This window comes from Dermacentor albipictus, chromosome 7 (genome assembly GCF_038994185.2).
Source record: "Dermacentor albipictus isolate Rhodes 1998 colony chromosome 7, USDA_Dalb.pri_finalv2, whole genome shotgun sequence".
NCBI lineage: Eukaryota > Metazoa > Arthropoda > Arachnida > Ixodida > Ixodidae > Dermacentor > Dermacentor albipictus.
Window position 1 is genome coordinate 50,477,538 of NC_091827.1, and position 21,233 is coordinate 50,498,770.

At 49.3% G+C, this 21,233-nt stretch overlaps 1 protein-coding gene across 1 annotated transcript in view; it reads left to right on the forward strand.

Moving 5' to 3' along the window:
* Positions 1 to 21,233, forward strand: part of LOC135910158 (uncharacterized) — a 120,353-nt gene that overhangs the window by 73,630 nt on the left and 25,490 nt on the right. Inside the window, exons 9-10 of the mRNA XM_070522232.1 lie at positions 4,331 to 4,481; positions 13,133 to 13,263. Of these exons, the coding sequence (XP_070378333.1) occupies positions 4,331 to 4,481; positions 13,133 to 13,263 (282 nt within the window). The remainder of the gene's footprint in view (positions 1 to 4,330; positions 4,482 to 13,132; positions 13,264 to 21,233) is intronic.

Consider the following 21,233-nt stretch of genomic DNA (forward strand, 5'->3'; position numbering starts at 1 on the left):
AATCACTGGCACTTCTATACTCGCTAAAACGCTCGCTCAGATCCGCATCAATAGATACTAAACGCTTAGCATAACTGTCACTAGTTCGCTCTATACTGGAATGTGGAATAGTATGTTGGTTTCCCTTCCGTAAGCAGTACATAGCAAAATTGGAGAGCGTACGAAGGAAAGCGATAAGATTTATTTTTAATGAATATCGCCGTCTTGACTCCCCCACAGAACTATTAAGGCGAGCTGAACTTCCCACTATACAAAATCGACCTCGACTACTTCGTCTTGTGGTGGTGGTGATAAACTTTATTGAAAGGGGGAAGGGTAAAGAGGGACGTGGCTGAGCGTTAGGGCTCAAGTAAGGCCCTGGGCCTGCTTGGCCTTTTCCGCCCAGTCCACCAGTTCCAATTGTCGGTCGACGTCCCCGGAACTGAGCCAGGCTGTCCAGTCAGTCTCGCTGCTGACGGGGGGATGAGAGAACGGAAGCGAGGTGCATTCCCACATTATGTGTGTGAGTGTTCCTGTTTCTGAACAGAGCCTACATTTGTCGCTTTCCCTGCCCCCTGTGATTTTGTTAATGTATTTTGGGTGTGGGTATGTATTTGTCTGAAGTCGCCGAAACGCGACCGCTTGCGTTTTGTCGAGTTGCTTGGCCGGTGGTGGGAGCGCGCGACGCCTCAAGCGATACCGATGGGCTATTTCATAATAAGTCTCGCAGGGTTCCTCGTGTGTCTCCTCCTCATTCACGCCGTCCGCATCCGCGGAGGAGGCTCGGCGCGCGAGATCTCGAGCCAAACTGTGAGCCGACGCGTTGCCGGGCACAGCCGCGTGAGCGGGGGTCCACACGAGGGTTTTCAAGCCGCTTAGGGGGCGTCGTGTGAGGACATGGTACGCCTGTTTGCAAATTCTACCACGGACGAAATTGCCGATGGCCTGCTTGCTGTCGCTGATGACGGTATTGATGACTTTGAGGGCCGAGCGAAAAATCGCATCGAGCTTCGGGTCTGCATGCGGGGCGACGTATACGTTGAGGATGAATAGGCTGGGATCTGACGTGCGCGTTGGGATGATCTCCACGAAAACGTGGGGGATGCCCGAGGGGGGAGAAGTTTCGATGTCGTGGATCGCCGTCACCTGTTCTCGGCGAACGAGCGTAGTGACTTTCTTGGAGTTGTTACGGCAATGGAAAGCCCTGTAAGAGGAGAGGCCGGCTTCCATGTTGACTTCTTGTAGCGCTATGATATCAGGTTTGTATGATTCTTGCTGTGCCGTGTTATTAACATGCTGGTGAAAGTTAGCCTTCTTCTTTTTGAATCCGCGGCAGTTCCACTGCCAAACGTGATAGGTGCTATTGGTTGTTACAGCCATGTTGATTGTTGGGGAGTGTGTGGACGGCCAGGTCCAGGCGGGATGGGCGGAGGACCGCCGCTGCGCTGACGGGTGCCACCTGAGGAACGACCGCGGGGTGAGGGAGAGTCTGCTCCGGCTGGACGGGCGCTAATTTTGGGATGTATTGTGCGATTTGTGCGACCTGTGCGGCTAGCGTGTTGTGGTTCTGTTCGAGTGCCGTCATGCGGTTCTCTAACTGCTGGAAGCGTTCAAAAATCGCAGGAAGGATGGCGTCCATGGCCGCCTTGACCGCGCGTTCAACGTGTTGCACTACGCGTTTCATTAGGTCTGCGTCCTCAATTGGGGCTGTAGTGGGAGTCCTGTGAATGAGGCTGGCTTTTCGTTTGTTCGGTGGACCCTGGGAGTCCATATCGGACTCTTCACTTTCGGCAGTTGTTGGTATGCTAATAGGCACCGAAGTCGGTGAGGGAACTGATAGGGCGCTAGTTGCCGTGCTAGGGTGTCGGTCCCTGTCCACTGGTTGTGGGAAGCAACCCCTCTCGTAGCCGCGGATCTTTGTATCCTGTTGGGCGATCTTTGTCTGCATGTTTTGGATGGTTTGCTGTAGACTCTTAACTGTGTCAAGTGTAACTATTTCGGGATGCACCTCGCTCCCCCTCCCTGCCACTATGCTGGCCCAGTTTCTTTGGGACGTCACTGTGATTGGGCTCCTTGTTGGTTTCATTGCTGATGCTGCTGTTGGCCCCAGCCTCCACGGTTGGCTTGGCTCCCCGGCTGCTGCCTCGGGGTGCTTCGCGATCTCGACCAGCCGCAGCGGCTCCGGCTCCGACCTCGGCTCCGGCTCCGACCCCGGCTGCTTGACCGACGTCTTCCGGCCGTGGTGCCGCCGTCGCCGGTCGACTACCCGTCCGCGAAGGAGACTGACGACGAGCGCCTCTCCCTAGACCGGCTGCGGTGGTCGTCACCCCGTGGCTGTGGTGGATGAAGCTGCTCTTCCCGCTCTCGAGCCTGCCGATCGCGGCGCTGGCGTCGACGCTGGCGGATGATGAAAGGGGTCTCAAACTTCTTCCGGCACTCCCGGCTTCCCGTGACGTGGCTCTTGCCGCACAATAGACAATGTGGCGTGCACTCGTGCCCGTCGGTCGTGTCGGGTGCTCCGCATTCTCTACACTTCTTGGTCGTGCCTCGATTCGGACAGACGTCTTCTCGATGCCCGGTGTGGTATCAAATCAAGCAGGCTTGTACTCTGCGCCGAAATAAATTGCATCGGTGCCATGCCCCGCCGTACATGACGTAATGAGGAACTTCCTGTCTCCTGAAGACCAGCAGGACGGTTTCGGACTCGCCTAGACGGCGGAACCCCACTATGTCGGGATTCATGCCACTCTCGGACAGATTCTCCTGAATTTGCTGTTGGGTGTGGTGCGGAGGAATTTGGCGAATAATGCCCTTCCCTTGATCTTCAGTTGGAAAGTAAGCATTAATCGGATAGGTTTGACTTCCCACCTTTAGCGTCGATAGCTTCGCGTAACTGTCGGCTCGGTCCCCATCCTCCGTACCCACGACAACGAAGTTGCCGACAGCGTCCAAACGTACCATGTCCTTGCCGCAAGCTTGCTTTGACAGTCCCGTGGAAACACACAATGCCTCCATGACGGCTGATGGGCGTTGTCCGGACACATTAAAACCACCGCTGATTCGCAACACCACTTTGAAGTAGTGCGGAGGGATAGGGGGCTCCCTCGGGTGCTTGGGACGTCGCGCCGGGTTAGGCCTAACAACGACTCCGGCCGTGCTCGCCTTCTCGCGGGGCGAACTTGTCGCCGACGTGCATTGGGTACGTTTGTCGCGCTGCAGCGTGCGCCATCCTTTATCTGCGAGGTCTTCGGGGGTGATGGGCGTCCCATCCACGACGACTTCCATGTTGGCGTGGCGTCGCGGGCCGGTCCGGCCCCGACCACTTCAGACAAGAGCTATGCCTAACGGCGGTTTTCAGGCGAGAAAGCGGTCAAAATTCGACGTACCGAGGTGGGAGTGGTGTCCGTCGATGCCGCTTGACTTGTTGAACGTGAGGATGCAATCGGTTCCTTCCTTGGACCAAGGGAACCTGGCGAAACAGCACAAGATAGCGGACCCCGTTTCGCATACGTGCGCAGAGAAGCGCCTTCGTCGTCTTCCACCCTACTTCGTCTTAAATTTATTTTGCTTCTCCTTGATGGTAGTACGAAAATCAATACGAGTGACTACTTGCTACAAACAGATACACGTAGTTCTCGAACAAAACACACCAAGCACTTAACAGAATACAGATTTTACAATGATATTTTCAGGTACTCATTTTTCCCGCATGCAATCCGTGAATGGAACATGTTGCCTGATGGCGTTGTCACCTGTACATCACTCGAAACTTTTATCGCCAAGTTATCAAACTATGCTCTGTAGCTACGACCTGCACATAGGTGCGCTGCGTCGTACAATGGCATTCTAATTCACTTAGCAGTGTCTTGTATTCTGCCGAGACATAAACACCTGCTGAATCTTGTCTTTTGCGCATTGCACATCCAAAAAATTTACATTTTCGTTCCTTATTCTTCTGTGTGCTAAACCTTCCAGCATGGCGTTTGCTACCATTTTTCCCCGCTCCTGTTATAAAAATTGTGTAATGATTATAGAGTGCATATGTACTGCCTTGTTCACCCAAACTTATCTATGTCCGCGCCTACTTGAACTGTGTTCTCTTGAAGATGTATCTTACCCCTGTCCTGCAACAGCCTCATATGTGAGGCTAGCAGTATGTTCAAATAAATAAATAAATAAATAAATAAAACTAAGCCTGCGATATATTCACACACGTGGGCGCCGGCGCCCAATAGATCGCTAGAGATGAGGGCGGATTGTGGTGCAGGGTCACTGGCGCTGTTGTAAATATCGGAACGCTCTAGCGGTAAACATAGACTTGAATAGGCAAATGCTTTGGGTGCTCTTGCAGGTACATCAAGCATGACCAGTTGACGAAAAATGAAATGCAAAGGCTCGAAAAGATTCGACCACATAATATCAAGCATTATGGCATTCTGAACATTTACGGCAACCTCAAAGATGTCGCGAACTTTTCAGCGGATTTGGGGCCTATAACCAAGGTAAAGTGGTGCTTATCATATGGTTTCAGGACGCTTCCATGGTCCAAGAACAGGCGTTAAGATGTTTTTTTCGCTGCTCGAAGCTGTGATGCAATTTTGAGTTTGCTTCGTAGAAATTTCCTACTGACTCATTTTATGTTTAGTAGGTTTCAACAAATGTCCAATCGAAACAGTCTCATAACGAAGGCGCCTATGCGCTAAACATACTTTGATATATGAGGTAATTTATTCTACTCTCATTTCTTCATAAGTAACCCAACCGAACTATTGTCGGATGTTCTAAATAGGTGCTTCGTTTCAATGCAGTTAGCTGCTAAGAATAAGGGGGTAATTCTTTCTTTTTTCTTTTGAAAGAACTAACTACACAGTATTTTTGAACTGTACGTTAACAATGTTCTCTATCAGCCAAACGGTGCACCCTGCTCCAGTCCATTTCCACAAATGTCAGCCCAGTATAGGCGCAGCGCATCTACTGGGACAGAATGCGTCGTGGAGCGTCGTGTTATGTGGTAGCTCATCTGGCAACTGGCGCTTCTAGTTTGATTATTCAAAGTCCATGTCGTTATGAGAGACCTATACTACACCAGTATGGGACAGAAAACTTCAAGTGCTTGCTGAAGGTGCGTGCGAGCCAGCAAGCTGTATTGTGTGATCGATGATAGGCAGCGCGCAGGTGAAACCACACAGTAAAAAAAACGAGATGGTACGAATTGTTCACTTCCATCAGAGCCTACTAGCAGGCCTTGCATACATGCGTACGCATAGGGGCATGTGCGAATCGAGAAACCTCAAGGCTACGGGTGACCAATGAAATGGGCGATCATGTCACAAAAAAAATGTTTTATAAAATATTTCAGTGCTACCGCTAATAAATTCGCAGGCACCTTTTTCGCCTGGATTTGATCATGTTACTACTGTAGTTTATAATGTCACAGGAGCTCATGTTCATTTGATTTTTTTTTCTGTAGCCCTTCTGCATGTGCGCATGCCCTATGGTGTATGCGCATACATGTTTCGCCCATATTTAAGTTTTCTTGGCCGTGAGCGCTTAGTGTATTCCTTTTTTAATGGGTCTTTTCTCACACACGCATTATGCATTTTATCTATTTCCCATTTATAATATGCAATGCGTAATATGAATCTCATAGGGACATGGTTATTACGGCACGTAAAACTAAAGAAATAAGTTTCAAAAACAAAATCTGATCCCGAATTTTCAGTAGCCCTCATAGAGCTGCTTGAACAGATTACACGGCTCTGATAGACCTTTCAGATTCCCTGTTGGGGGTATCTCTCATTTCGACTGAAAAGTTCTGCCCTCCTCATGCTACAATGCAGGCGCACTTAAAAATGATCAGCCATGTTTTAGAAAGATATGGTCAGGCAACATGTCCCACCTACATCTTTGCCAGTTTCCAAATCCTCAAAAGTAAGCGCAAAAGATTGTTCCTGAAACATACGCGGGAGCGTCAGTAAAAATTTATCTTATTAAATACGATGGTTTCTAACGTTGTATTCTATTAACACCGTAGTAAGATGGGCACTTGCCCTTCTTTCTTTTGCATTTGAAGATACATGCCGTGTCAACTGTTAGTTTGAACGACGTCCGCTTAATGTTCGCTACAGGCACGGTTTAAAGTGCGCCATACTACCAGTCTCTAGAAAATATAATGTGCTGTTGCAGCGTGTAAAGGGCTATTTCCCTTAACATTCTGAATGAAGTGCACCAGTGTAAATCTATTCAGGCTGCGGGTTTTATGTACATTGGAAAAATAATAGGCCCCACTTAACATCAAAGGAAATATTGCAATGATCAGAACGTACGTGCTGGTCAGTCAGTATATCTGCAACAATCGTTTCATATCATAGAAATGTCTTAGCATTAGAAATGTCAAAGTACAGTAAAGTGTGTGTAGAAGTCAGCTCAGGCGTGAAATATACGTGGCCATCAGTTGCACATACTCCTCTAAAGGAGAAGACGTGTGTCGAGTGAGTGCCTGGATAAATCTTTGCAATGAAGTTAACGTGGTCTAAATCCTACGTCCGGGAGGTGGAAGAGGTGGGACGTAAGGCACATTTCTCTCGCATTTTTTGCTATAGTGCCACATATTTGTTAGCCTAGGGAGCCTTATCGACAAAAGAATACACCAATACAATTTCCCCAGCAGTCATCCATACAATAATTACCGAACACAGTTTAATACCTATTAATCAGCTAGAACGCACAAAAGTATGTGCACAATAAATAAAATGTGGCTGGAAAACGTCCTTTATGACAACACTGTCGAGTAATAGTTTAACAAAATGTGCTTTTCATTGCTCTTCTATACCGGCTAGTTCTCAGGGGACTGCGCTTTACTAAATTGCAGCGATATGTTAACCCATTCAACTCCCCGTTGAGAGAAAGTATAGAGAATGTTTATTATTTGGACGCATCTTATACTTCAGTTAGGGTTCTTATAAAGGAACGTGACTCTTTGTTCACCGTTAGCTAAGTTAGGTGGTGGTGGTGGTGGTGGTGAAAACGTTTATTTCCTCTGAAAAGAGGGAGTTACATGGAGGGTGCTCTGGAGTCAGGCTTAGTGCCTTTCCCCTCACAAACACTAGGTGGAGTCCCTAGTACGGGACCCCAGTGGCTTCCGCTGCCGCCATAGCTCGTTCGACCATCGCCTTTTGGGCTTTCAGGTCGCAACAGGCGAGTAGGGTCGCCTCCCAGTCCTCCCGGGTGGGGTTTGGGTGTGGAGTAAAAGCAGGGTTGGAGGGGCACGCCCACACCATGTGGTAGAGGTCCGAGGACCTCTCCCCACAGTGCGGGCATTCCCCGGAGAAGGCAGGATCAAAGTGCTTTAGCGAGGCCGGGCACATCATGGTGTTCGTGACAAGGCGGAGGAACAGGCGTTCCTCCGCTCTCGTTAATCCTTTACACGGGTAGGGGTACAGTTTATGTCTATCTTTGTATAATTGTGTTATTTCCTTGTAAGTGTAGGTCGGCGTGGCTTCCGCTGCTTCTTCAGAGGTGGCGGGGGACGAGGTTGCCCGGTTAGAGAGCGCGCGGGCGGCTGCATCTGCTGCCTCGTTTCCTCCTAGCCCCGAGTGGGCCGGAGCCCAGACTATGAAGCGGTGGGATGGACCTCCTACGTACGAGCTATCTTGCAGTAGCCGGTAGGCCAGGTACGGGACCCAGCCCTGTTGGACGTTCCGACACGCCCCTCGCGAGTCGGTTATGATTGTCTTGGAATCGGAGTGTGTTGCCGCTAAAGCGATGGCGACTTCCTCTGCTTGAGTGACGCTTCGGGCTTTGAAGGTGAGCCCGTTCACCGTTTTGGACTCGTGGATCACTGCCGCCGTGTACCACCCGCCATGGTGCGGGCCGGATGCGTCCACGTAGTATACCCCGGGTTTCCTTCCGTAGTGGTGAGCTAAGGCCTCTGCCCTGGCCCTGCGTCTACCCTCGTGGTCGTCCCTGGACATCTTAATTGGGAGTGGTCTTACGTGCAGGGCGTAACGCCATTCCTGAGAGAGTCTTACTCTCTCCTCGGTTAGAGTCGTGTGTTCTATGTGCAGACGGGCCAAAAGGCGGCGTCCTGACGGCGTCTGCGATAATCGCGTGTATTGACCTGTGAGGTGGGCTTCTCTAAGTTCATCGAAGGAGTTCGTCATACCCAGACCTTGGAGTCTCAGGTTAGACGTGGTTATCGGGAGGTCGAGGGCCTTCTTCGCCATTTTGCGTATTATCACCTCGATGATGTTCTGGTCGTGTTTGTTGAGGCGGAGATAGGGGGTCGAGTACAGGATTCTGCTTGTTACAAAGGCATTGGCCAGCCGCAAGGCGTCTTTGCTTCGCAGTCCCCCTTTCTTGTTCGAGACTCTGCGGACCATTCGGCCCACCTGATCTCCCACCTTCTTTAGTTTGTCGAGCGTTGTCGTCGCCAGCCGACGCTGGTGGATGAAAAGACCTAGGACTCTAATTTCTTTTCTTTCGGGTATCGGTTCCGATCCAAGTCTCAATTCTATCTTGTTTGTGCATTTTTTGTTGGGGCGAATGTGCACGAATTCGGATTTTTGAGGGGAGCAATGAAGGCCACATCTTTTCGCGTACTCGTTCGCCGCGGTGGCCGCCTCCTGCAGGCTGGCCTCCATTTCACCGAGAGAGCCCTGCGTGGCCCAAATGGAGATGTCGTCCGCGTACAGCGCGTGTTGCACACCCGGGACTTTCTCCAAGTGGACCGGCAGGTTCTTCATTGCCAAGTTGAAAAGCAAGGGGGATAGCACCGCTCCCTGTGGCGTCCCTCTCGTGCCTAATAGAAAGGGGCCGTGTTCCGCGTTCTGAATCCTCACGTAGGCCTGTCTGTCCGTGAGGAAGCGTTTTATACACTCGAAAGCGTTCCTGCCGCATCCCGTCTCTGATAGGTGTGTGAGGATCGCCTCGTGTGTCACATTATCGAAGGCTCCCTTCAGATCTAGGGCTAGCACTATCTTATCCCCGTTCGGATGTTCGATTGGGTTTAGTACCTCCCTGCTGAGCTGCAGCAGGATGTCCTGAGCCGATTTATTTGGCCTGAAGCCGTACATCGAGTCGGCGAAGACTCGCTTGTTTTCTAGGTACTCAGATAGTCTGTCTCTGACCATAGCTTCCATCAGTTTGCTCACGCACGAGGTGAGAGAAATAGGTCTTAGGTTATCCGTATCTATGGCCTTGCCCGCCTTGGGGATGAAAGTTATCAGCGCCGTCTTCCACTCCGTGGGAAATGGAGCTTCGCCCACCCAAATCGAATTAAAGTGTTCTAGGAGGGATTCGTATGTGCGGTCCGGCAGATTGGCTAGGAGTTTTACCGAGATCCCGTCCCTTCCTGGCGCGGTCCCGCGTTTCATCCTCGCTAGAGCGGCCTTGAGTTCGTATATTTTGAAAGGTTCGTCCAGCTAAGCATTTTGGGCTTCATTGTATCTGTAAGCGTCTCCCCTTGGATCTTGGGTTGTGGTCAGGTACTGGTCCCGAAGCTTCAGTGCAAGCTGGGCCGTATTTCCTTGAAATGCATGTACCGCTCTCTGCAGGTGCTTGTGCGTCTCGGTGCGCGTCTGGTTGGGATCTATGAGTGCCCGGAAGAGGCGCCATGTGTTCTTGCTAGACATCTGCCCAGCGGCCGCGTTGCACCTATCTACCCAGTTCGCGTCCGCGAGTTGCGCCGCGTACTCCGCCGCTTCTTTAGTGATTGCCGCGATCCGAGCTCTTAGCTTTCGGTTATGCTTCTGTCTACGCCATCTTTTGACCATGCTGCGTCTGGCTGCCCAGAGGTGGAGGAGGTGGTTGTCCACGTCCGTCACCACCTCTGAGAGCTTTACCTGCGTTTCCGTTGAACGCAGGTAGATCAGCAGCTGTTTTGTCCAGGCTTGATATCCCTGCTCCTGGATGGAGCTTACCTCGTATTCCTTTCTAAATTTCGTCCAGTCCGGCAGCATAGTGTGCCCCGTAGGCCTGGTAAGGGGTTTCGTACGGATCGTTATGGTGATCAGGCAGTGGTCACTACCGAGAGTTTCCTCCGTATTCGTCCACTCCACTCGCCTCGCGTTTTTCGTGAAGGTTAAGTCGGGACACGTGTCCCTCTGCACCGAGTTCCCTATCCGCGTGGGGCACGCCGGGTCAGTGTGTAGGGTTAGACCTAACGCAGACGCCGCCTCCGCTAGCTTCCGGCCTCGTATGTCTTCTCGATGATAGCCCCATGAGGGACTCTGCGCGTTGAAATCTCCCATTACTAGTAACGGGTCTCGTCCTGCTTCCCTGATAGCTCTGCTCAGGAGTGTGGAGAAGGTTACGTTTTTTGCTTTAGGTGGGCAGTACACGTTCAGGATGTGTAGCGGCGAATCCTCCTTTTTTAGTGGCAGAAGAGTCACCATCACGTGCGAAAAGCTGGTTTGTAATTCCAGATCTACCAAATTTGCAGTGTAGTTTTTGTGCACAAAGATGCACGTTAGGGGGTCGAGTTGGAACGTTTTGTAGTTTGTGAGGCTCACGTTCCCGCCAGGTTCCTGTACGGCCACCACTGCCGGAGTATGCTCGTACGTAGACAGGTGCATCCTAAGATCCGCTCTCTTAGTCCTCGATTTCAAGCCTCGACTATTCCACTGCGTTAATGTTATGGGACTCTTTTTAGTTTGTCTCGCCATGTTGTATTTGGAGATTGTTGTTATTCTGGAGGGGAAATTGCTCCTGGTGGTCTTCCTCCTCGTCCTCGCTTATCACCCTACGCATCCTGTAGGCTCGGGGAGTCTGGAGTCTCCTCGTGTTAGCGTATTTGCGAACCGTCATCGCTTTCGCTATCTGTTGTGAGACTATGGTGGGAATGGATTCCTGGACCTTTCTCATAATAGCTTCTAGTTTATTTTCAAGACTAGGTTCTGTGTCGCTTTCCATCGCCTCCTCTTGCTGAGCTGGCTGGGGTTTAGCTAGCGCACTTTCTAGTTTGCTCGTTAGCACCGCGATCTGCGCTTTTAGGGCTGCTATCTGGTTTCGTAACTCGGTTTCTACTGGGTTGGGTGGGGTGGAGAGGAAGGTTTGGGAGGAGGAGGAGGAGAGGCGGTCCCACTCACCTGCCGCATCCCGTTCTGGACTATGCTGCCCCAGGTCTTCTTTTGCTTGGGTTGATCAGAAGTCGACTCCCTGCTAGGTGGAGGGGGCGGGAGATTCCCGCTTCCTCCCTTCTTCTTCTTCTTGTTTTTTTTCTTCTTTTTCCTCCTCCTTTTCTCCTGATTGCTGGGTTGTTGCTGCGCGTTCGTGCGAAATTTCGCCGTGCAGTCTCGGGAGTTCGTGGCGTGTTCGCCGCCACACACCGCACATTTTGGGTTGCACAGGTGAGGGGACCGCACTCCCTCCACAAACGGGGCTAGCGTTCCGCAGAGTCCGCAGTTTTCTTGTCTCGGTGTCGGGCAGGTATCTGGCCTATGCCCCACTGTGCCGCACAAGTTACACGCTGGTATGGTGCGGCGGTACCTTGCTACCGGTATGACTTGCGCGTTGTACAGTACAGCTCTGGGCTTGTACTTGCCTTCGAAGGTGATTCTGGCTTTGTTAGAAGTTCCGAACTTTCGGATCTCCAAGATGGTGCTTTCTCCGTGAAAGCTTTTCACCTTCCCTCGCAGGGACTCGGTGGTTTCCAGATTGGCCACTGTGATGACTCCGTGAATCACGTTGTCTTCGCTCTGTTTTACGTGCCCGTGCAAATGAAGGTCTGCTCCTTCTTGGATTTTTATCGCAAAGTCCCCGACCAGTTTGTCTGCCGCGTGGATGATCGACGTGCCCACGATGATCAGGTTTTGGTCCGGGGATATTGTGCAGTAAAAGTTGTCCGCTTCGGCCTCCCCGACTCGCTGTCGTAGGGCTAGGCCTAGCTCACCGGGTTGTAAGTTCTTCAAGCTTGTCGCCGTTAATGGTTTGATGATTAGCACCACATCGTCTGGTCTAAATCTGCAGAGAAACTTGGGTTTCCATGCAGCTTTGACTTGCCTTGGGCCTCCGGCTGCGCGCTCATCGGGTGCCTTGTCGGGTTGCGCATGGTGGCCTCTGTGAGCTTACGTGGCCTTCCCTTGTGCGCAGGCTTGGAGTTTCTGGGCTCTTGTTTCAAAGGCCCGGATCACATTAGCGTTCCAAGCTTGGTCCCGACTGGTCTGCGGTACAGTTGTCCATGCCATGCCTTCCGGGTCGTAGCCGCGTTGCTGGTTTGCGCTTGCCATGTTGGCTTGGAGCGGCCTCCCCGCCGCCGAACGCCGGCGTTCAGCCTTGAGGCTGCGTCGCGGCGCTATGGCGGATGGGAGGAAAAACGCTTAAAAAGGTCAACAAATCGGCCCACCGGATTGGGAGTAGTCTCCCTGCGTGCCGGCTGACTTGCTGGTCCTGTCAAGTCCAAAATTGTCGGGATCAAACGCGTTGGGCCGCCGGCACGGTCGAAAATCGCCGGAACCGATGTCCCATGCGTCCGCTCGCTACGCGCGCTGGTAGCGTCCCAGCTAAGTTAGTAATCCAAACTGTTTAAAACGTGAAATACTGAACTGGTCCCCATAGGTAGAGTGAGTCACATGATAGGAATCACCAGCAATTATGTATAAAACATAACAGGCTTCCTAAAGGAAATCACAAGAAATAATAATATATAGTAATTCTTGTAGGAGATTGCCCTTAGCAGCACTTCTCTTTCACTAGGTTTCTGTAAATTTTTAGCACTGCGTCGCGCTTAATGTACTATTCCGTTCCAATGTTCTCCCTCAATATAAGTGTCCAGCGTGAGATTTATTCGATGGTTCGTCGACAACTAGTCTGGTCGGGAGAAACCATGTTGAACTGTGAACAAGCGGTGAATGAGAACAATAACGAGAAATCAGGCACGAAAATTCTCTGCAAACAAGCCCTCTTTATGGAAGCCAAAACGTCGTAAATGTTTATACTATATCCATTTTCATGAGCGCTTTCACTGTTAATTCGTTCAATAGGCCTTACATTGACTCGCGGCGCGAACCCAATATGCTGCAAATTTCGGTCCACTGCTCAAAGATTGCCATTTTTTCTGTGACCTCTAGACCTAAATAATCACTACATTTGCTCACATCATTATTTTCGCTTTACCGAAGACACACCAATCATGTGCTTTTTCTTTCTTTTACAGAAACTTAGGTCGCTCATCAAAGACTCGCACTGGGGAGTATCGTCGCACATTATCCTCGGCTTTGGATTGGACCGATATGACTCCCCCACCTCTTATTCTGATCTTCAAAATTCTGCGAAGCGTTACACCCCGTAAGCATCGTAGGGCGTTGTTTTCAGTATTGAATTCTAAGCATCTACGCCCCAAAGATTGAGGGAAAAGGATTCTGTGAGCCAACGCCTGTTCGAAAAAGAAAGAAAGCATGCTTTGAAGCCACTCGATTTCGAACGCAGGCATTCCATTTTACCAATTGCTGTCCCCATTTTCGCTGGCTTTGTCCAAGCTCGGTGTAGAAATACCAACACTTTCGGAGCGTTCGCGTCAATTTGAATATTAAGCACTTGACGAAACAATCATAGCGATTCATTTTGGTGCGCCTTGTGCTCATTCCTTCAGCTGTATGTCCAGTGGTCTCGGACCATGAGAGACGCGTGCATATCTCTGTGAGACTGCGTTTTTGGCAGGAAAATAGCTGATGCAGAACTTCGAAAGAAATAAATGTAACAGAAGCACATGACGATTACTGTTTGGGGACGAGATTCACCTCGAACAGTGTAAACATTTACAGAAGTAAAGATCAGCCCTTCGAGCGGTCAACGTATTTCCGCTAATCTCTGATAGGAAGACTTCGCGTTCTGAGTTCATCGAAGCTGTCGCGAGAAAGGACGGCTGTGGCACAAATGACCTTCGGCACAAAGCATGCCCTGCCTTGAAACGGCACTGTTTTGATACCGTTATTTTGTATAACAAGCACACCGTGCGAAAAAGGAAAACAAAATAGTTCATGGAGTGAGCCGAAAAAACAAGTCACTTAACGACAAATGTGAGCAAAAACTGCAAAATTTGTAGGGCAGTGTTCAAGCAGATTTTAGGTCCCGCATTGGCTCTAAATGTATTTTGAATCTTTGAGTCTTTTGAATAGATAGCAGCGGTGGCGTAAAGGTAGAACACCCGCGTCGCGTGCAAGACGTCCGTGGTTCGAATCCCAATGCCGGCAATTTTCCACCGGATTAAAAAAAAACATCCGCGTGTTGATAAAATTGCGCAGACAGGCCTGGAGTGTGGCCTGGTGCCGGTGAACAGAACCGGTAACGCACTCCCTCTCCAGAGCAGGATTGGCCACCCTGGTGCAGTACTTGGCCACAACCTCCTATACGAACACAACAACCAAACCCCAGCTCTCAGTCCCCAGCACCTGCGAAGGAACTGACCACGGTGGCGGTCACACCTGCGACGCAGCAGAAGGTGCTAAGAATCACTAGCTCCGAACAGGCCACCATTGGAATTTGAGCCTGGCAACGTTTAACGCTAGGACGTTTTCTAGTGAGGCGAGTCTAGCCGTGCTATTGGAGGAATTAGAGAGCAGTAAATGGGATATAATAGGGCTCAGTGAAGTTAGGAGGCCAAAAGAAGCACATACAGTGCTAAAAAGCGGGCATGTCCTGTGTTACCAGGGCGTAGCGGAGAGAAGAGAACTAGGAGTCAGATTCCTGATTAATAAGAATATAGCTGGTAGCATATAGGAATTCTATAGCATTAACGAGAGGCAGGCAGGTCTTGTTGTGAAACCTAATAAGAGGTACAAAATGAAGGTTGTACAGGTCTACGCCTCTACATCCAGTCATGATGACCAGGAAGTCGAAAGCTTCTATGAAGACGTGGAATCGGCGATGGGAGGAGTAAAAACCAAATAGACTATACTAATGGGCGACTTCAATGCCAAGGTAGGCAAGAAGCAGGCTGGAGACAAGGCACTGGGGGAATATGGCATAGGCACAAGGAGTAGCAGGGCAGAGTTATTAGGGGAGTTTGGGGAACAAAATAATATGCGGATAATGAATACCTTCTTCCGCAAGCGGGATAGCCGAAAGTGGACGTGGAGGAGCCCTAATGGCGAGACTAGAAATAAAGTAGACCTCATACTTTGCGCTAACCCTGGCATCATACAATAAGTGGACGTGCTCGGCAAGGTGCGCTGCAGTGACCACAGGATGGCGAGAACTCGAATTGGCCTAGACCTGAGGAGGGAACGGAAGGAACTGGTACATAAGAAGCCGATCAATGAGTTAGCGGTAAGAGGGAAAATAGACGAATTTCAGATCAAGCTACAAAACAGGTATTCCGCTTTAACTCAGGAAAATGACCTTGGGGTTGAAGCAATGAGCGACAATCTTGTGGGCCTCATTAAGGAGTGTGCAATGGAAGTCGGTGGTAATTCCGTTAGGCAGGATACCAGTAAACTATCGCAGGAGAAGAAAGATCTGATCAAGAAACGCCAATGTATGAAAGCATCTAACCCTACAGCTAGAATAGAACTGGCAGAACTTTCGAAGTTAATCAACAAGCGTAAGACAGCTGACATGAGGAAGTATAATACGGATAGAATGGAACATGCTCTCAGGAACGGAGGAAGCCTAAGAACAGTGAAGAAGAAACTAGGAATTGGCAAGAATCTGATGTATGCGTTAAGAGACAAAGCCCGCAATATGATTACTAATATGGATGAGATAGTTCAAGTGGCTGAGCAGTTATATAGAGATTTATACAGTACCAGTGACACCCACGACGATAATGGAAGAGAAAATAGTCTAGAGGAATTCGAAATCCAAGTAAAGAAAGCCTTGGGAGATATGCAAAGGGGGAAGGCAGCTGGGGATGATCACGTAACAGCAGATTTGTTGAAGGATGGTGGGTTGATTGTTCTAGAGAAACTGGCCACCCTGTATGCGCAATGTCTCATAATCTCGAGCGTACCGGAATCTTGGAAGAACGCTAACATAATCCTAATCAATAGGAAAGGGGACGACAAAGACTTGAAAAATTATAGACCGATCAGCTTACTGTCGGTTGCCTACAAACTATTTACTAATGTAATCGCAAATAGAATCAGGAACACCTTAGACTTCTGTCAAGCAAAGGACTAGGCAGAATTCCGTAATGGCTACTCAACCATAGACCATATTCACACTATCGATCAGGTGATAGAGAAATGTGCGGAATATAACCAACCCTTATATATAGCTTTCATTGTTTACGAGAAAGCGCTTGATACTGTCGAAACCTCAGCAGTCATGGAGGCATTACGGAATCAAGGTGTAGACGAGCCGCATATAAAAATACTGGAAGATATCTATAGCGGCTCCACAGCCACCGTAGTCCTCCTTAAAGAAAGCAACAAAAATTGGAGGACGCTTAAGCTTCGCCTTCAAGAGTGGAACGCGATAGCGTTCCCGTCGACCCGCCAATGGGTGTAAGACAATGGGCTACAGGGCAGCCATCACTTACGAGGCGCCCCGCATCAGACGTGGTGAGCGTCGAGCCATATGGTCGAGCAACGCGGCGTTCGGCGCAGCAATGAAACGTGCGCCTGAGCAAGCGGAGCGAACCAAAGAACTCGGTATCCCGGAGGGGGAAATGATGCACGCCTGCCAAACGCCGTGATCGGCACGGGCAGAGAGATAGAGAGATAGTGATCTAAAGAAAGGAAGGACGCTTGATTCTGCGGAGGGAGCGAGGCGAAGCGTTGTCAGGGGAGAGAGTCCGAACCGCGACAGCTCCAATGCGCGCGTGGCGCGCCATCTGTCGGGGCAGCGCCGTACATGGAGAGGAGGGGCTCTTCTGTGTTTGCCGCAAGATGGCTCTCCGTGTGCGGAAAGCGCAGAAGAAATGCAGCGAAACGCACTTCGCTACTCGTGTAATTGCGACTTCTGTAAGTTACATGTTCATAATTACCTATATACACCACAGTATAACTTTCCACGGCTCGTTTCGAAGGCAACACCGCATTCACTAGAGGCGCGTTTGTACCTTTTGGAAGCATCGAAATCGTGGCTGAGTGGTAGCGTCTCCGTCTCACACTCCGGAGACCCTGGTTCGATTCCCACCCAGACCATCTTGGAAGTTGCTTTTTATTTATGGAGTGCCTGCCGTGATTTATCGCTCACGGTCAACGCCGCAAAAACGCTGACGCCGACACCGACGCCGACACCCGACGCCGACACCGACGCCGACGACACCGGCTTTTCTGCGACACGAGCTCCTTAACGCTATCGCGTTAAAATCCCAGTAGAGAAAGGCGTCAGGCAGGGAGATACGATCTCTCCAATCCTATTCACAGCGTGTTTACAGGAGGTATTCAGAGACCTGGATTGAGAAGAAATGGGGATAAAGGTTAATGGAGAATACCTTGGTAACTTGCGATTCGCTGATGATATTGCCTTGCTTAGTAACTCAGGGGACCAAATGCAATGCATGCTCACTGACCTGGAGAGGCAAAGCAGAAGAGTGGGTCTAAAAATTAATCTGCAGAAAACTAAAGTAATGTTTAACAGTCTCGGAAGAGAACAGCAATTTACAATAGGTAGCGAGGCACTGGAAGTTGTAAGGGAATACATCGACTTAGGGCAGGTAGTGACGGTGGATCTGGATCATGAGGCGGAAATAATCAGAAGAATAAGAATGGGCTGGGGTGCGTTTGGCAGGCATTCTCAGATCATAAACAGCAGGTTGCCATTATCCCTCAAGAGAAAAGTATATAATAGCTGTGTCTTACCAGTACTCACTCACGGGGCAGAAAGCTGGAGGCTTACGAAAAGGGTTCTACTCAAATTGAGGATGACGCAACGAGCTATGGAAAGAAGAATGATAGGTGTGACGGTAAGGGATAAGAAAGGAGCAGATTGGGTGAGGGAACAAACGCGACGTAATGATATCTTAGTTGAAATCAAGAAAAAGAAATGGGCATGGGCAGGGCATGTAATGAGGAGGGAGGATAACCGATGGTCATTAAGGGTTACGGACTGGATTCCAAGGGAAGGGAAGCGTAGCAGGGGGTGGCAGAAAGTTAGGTGGGCGGATGAGATTAAGAAGTTTGCTGGGACGGCATGGCCCCAATTAGTACATGACTGGGGTTGTAGGAGAAGTATGGGAGAGGCCTTTGCGCTGTAGTGAGCGTAACCAGGCTCATGATGAAGATGATGCTGATGTATTTTGAACTGTACGGAAGATGAAACCATCGTTATGAAGTTCGTGGGATGTTCTGGCCATATTAATAGGCAGCTTCGTTGCTTCTAAAAATAATTTTCATTGCAATTTAGAAACTACAGTAATGGGGTAGGCCTAATTGGATCGTCTTTTCTGATAGCCTTGCGAGTGCATCGCCAGCACAGAAAAATGATGCATTTATGCCCATATGTAAATATAACAGTGACAAGAGCTCCTGCGATGACAAGGGGGACGTAATTATCTTAACAAGGAATGCAACCTTATATATAGCTTGCAGTCTTGCATGAGTGTTTCGCTAAGCAGATTTCTGTGAACCTCATGATAGTCATACGTTCATTCAGGCTTCTTAGAATCCCTAACGCAAAAGACCTACCTATGCATACCTTTGTGCTGTAAAAATGGGAAAACTCTGGTTCCTAAAGAAGAAGAAACTAAGTGCGTTCGCGATTTCGGGGCAAACCGCAACATAAAATGAAACCATTTATGGCGTAGTAGCAAATCATTGCAAGCAGCGCTAGGGCACTGCCCGTTAAGAGGTGTTCTTGTACATTGCACAAAGCATCTCTATTGCGGCTCTGTCGGCCATAATATCTGGTATGGTCTGCTTGCAAATTCGCACACACACACACACGCGCGCGCGCGCGCACACACACACACACACACACGCGCACACACACACACATACACACGCACACACACACACACACACACACGCACACACACACACACACGCACGCACACGCACACGCGCACACACACACACACACACACACACACACGCGCGCGCGCGCGCGCACACATGCACACGCACACGCGCGCACACACGCACACGTGCGCACACACGCACACACGCACACACGCACACACGCGCACACGCGCACACGCACACACGCGCACACGCGCACACGCACACGCACGCGCACGCGCACACGCGCGCACACACACACACGCGCACACACACACACGCGCACACACACACACGCATAACCTGTGATTCATAAACACGGGGCACGATTCTATGGCGTGCGCTGTAGCTGTTACTGTTTGACGGTCTGCTGGGCGAAGCCTGAAATTGTCAATCACCGTTCGGGAAGCCATGTGCTTGTCCATACGTGCAAAGGTGCAGCAAGGTATACTGCAGGTATTGATGAAATGCGGCACGTACGACCGCGAACATCGGTATGAAACTTCTCAGAACGCCAAAGGAATATCACGACACGCTGCACCAGATATGCGAAATACAAAATGTGTATGTACAAGCGGTAAAATCACTTACGCAACGGTCAGGACTACGTTAAAGACGTCAAAATACCAGGTTTTCCGTCAAAATACGACAAAATGCCAGGTCTTATACAAAATGGGTATGTACAAGCGGTACAATCACTTACGCAACGGTCAGGACTACGTTAAAGACGTCAAAATACCAGGTTTTCTGATGAACTCACTCTAATTACCATTACTGTTGACGGTCTGCTGGGTGCAGGCTGAAATTGTCAATCATCGTGAGCGAAGCCATGCGCTTCTGCAAAGATACAGTAAGCACATGGTAAGCACAGTAAGCACCTCTTTTTTGCGAAGACGCAGCAAGATGTAATCAGTAAGATGTAAGTAAGATGTTATTTCATTAATACCTGTATTTATTTATGAAATGTGATAACGTACGATCCCTTAAGTTCTGCATGAAACTTCTGAGAACGCCAAAGCAATATCACGACATGCTGCACCAGGTATGTGAAAACAGGCTCTTATCATAAAAGTATATGTAAAAGTGGTACCAGCGCTTACGTAATGGTCAGGACTTTGTTAAATACGTGGAAATACTAGGTTTGCTGATCAAGTCGTGCACCGGCGAAAAAAATAAATTTCAATAATTTGTCAAGTCATGACAGTGTATTGTCTACCGGCGGTCGGATTATTGGTGTAGGCCACATGAGTACCGGACGAGGTGGCATACGCAGTTATAGACAAGACTTGGGTTAGTATAAACTGTGCGCACAGTTAGTGGCTCGCGACTTCACTCGTGATGAGAAGTAAGGAAGGACGGAGGAGTGCGGCGACTTTCACGGCAAGGTGAATAGCGAAACCACCTTTCCTGAACGGATCGTCGCGAGCGATGAGTGGTGTTGTGAGTAGTAAGACCCAGACTCAGAGAGGCGAAGCATGGGCTGCCGCCAGTCCAGGGTAACCGTAATCCAAGAAAATTTTGGTGAGAGATGTGGCGCGTAAGGTCGATGCTGATTACTTTTTCTGATGCTGAAAGAACTATTCATGGACAGCACTACGTGCGTGAACGTCTTGAATCATCTTCTGAACTGGATCAGATTTGTGCGCGCCCAGGCTTCTGAGAACCTCCTGACCCCCCCCCCCCCCCATTTTTATCAGATGTGGCCCGTCCCAAATATTTTATGTGGCTTTACTTAAAGAAAAACTTATAAGGACTGCGGTTCTTGAATATTACTGCCTAACCCAATGCGAACAATGAACTCAGTCGCAGGGAACACGCGGTCTTCGCCTAAATTATGTTGGACTTCCACGTGCGCTCTCTAAACACATAGCCATGGGGTGCGGACATGTTTGAGGGGGATTCGTTGAAATACTGAATACGCTGCAAGGAAATAGGAAGCCTACCATTCACCGTACTTATGAATCCCATGTTGTACATCGCTTGTCCCAGCTATCGCTACTTGTGTTGTTGAGCAAAAAAATTTATTTAATAATGACGGCACAAAATGCAATTATAATGCTGAATTTTCAGAGGTGTGATGGCCAAGCAACGTATGTCTTAAGACCGTATCTTGTACGGTGTTCTTTTTATAACCTGTTTTTTGTGCAGATTTGTGACGGTTTGGTGGAACCCCACATATCACAGCAGCTATGCATCTTCACTCTGAATCAGCCATATTAGGTACAGAAAAAAATGTTGTATTGTCATATATAAGAACTTGATGTGTACATATATATATATATATATATATACATATATATATATATATATATATATATATATATATATATATATATATATATATATACATATATATATATATATTGTTACGCA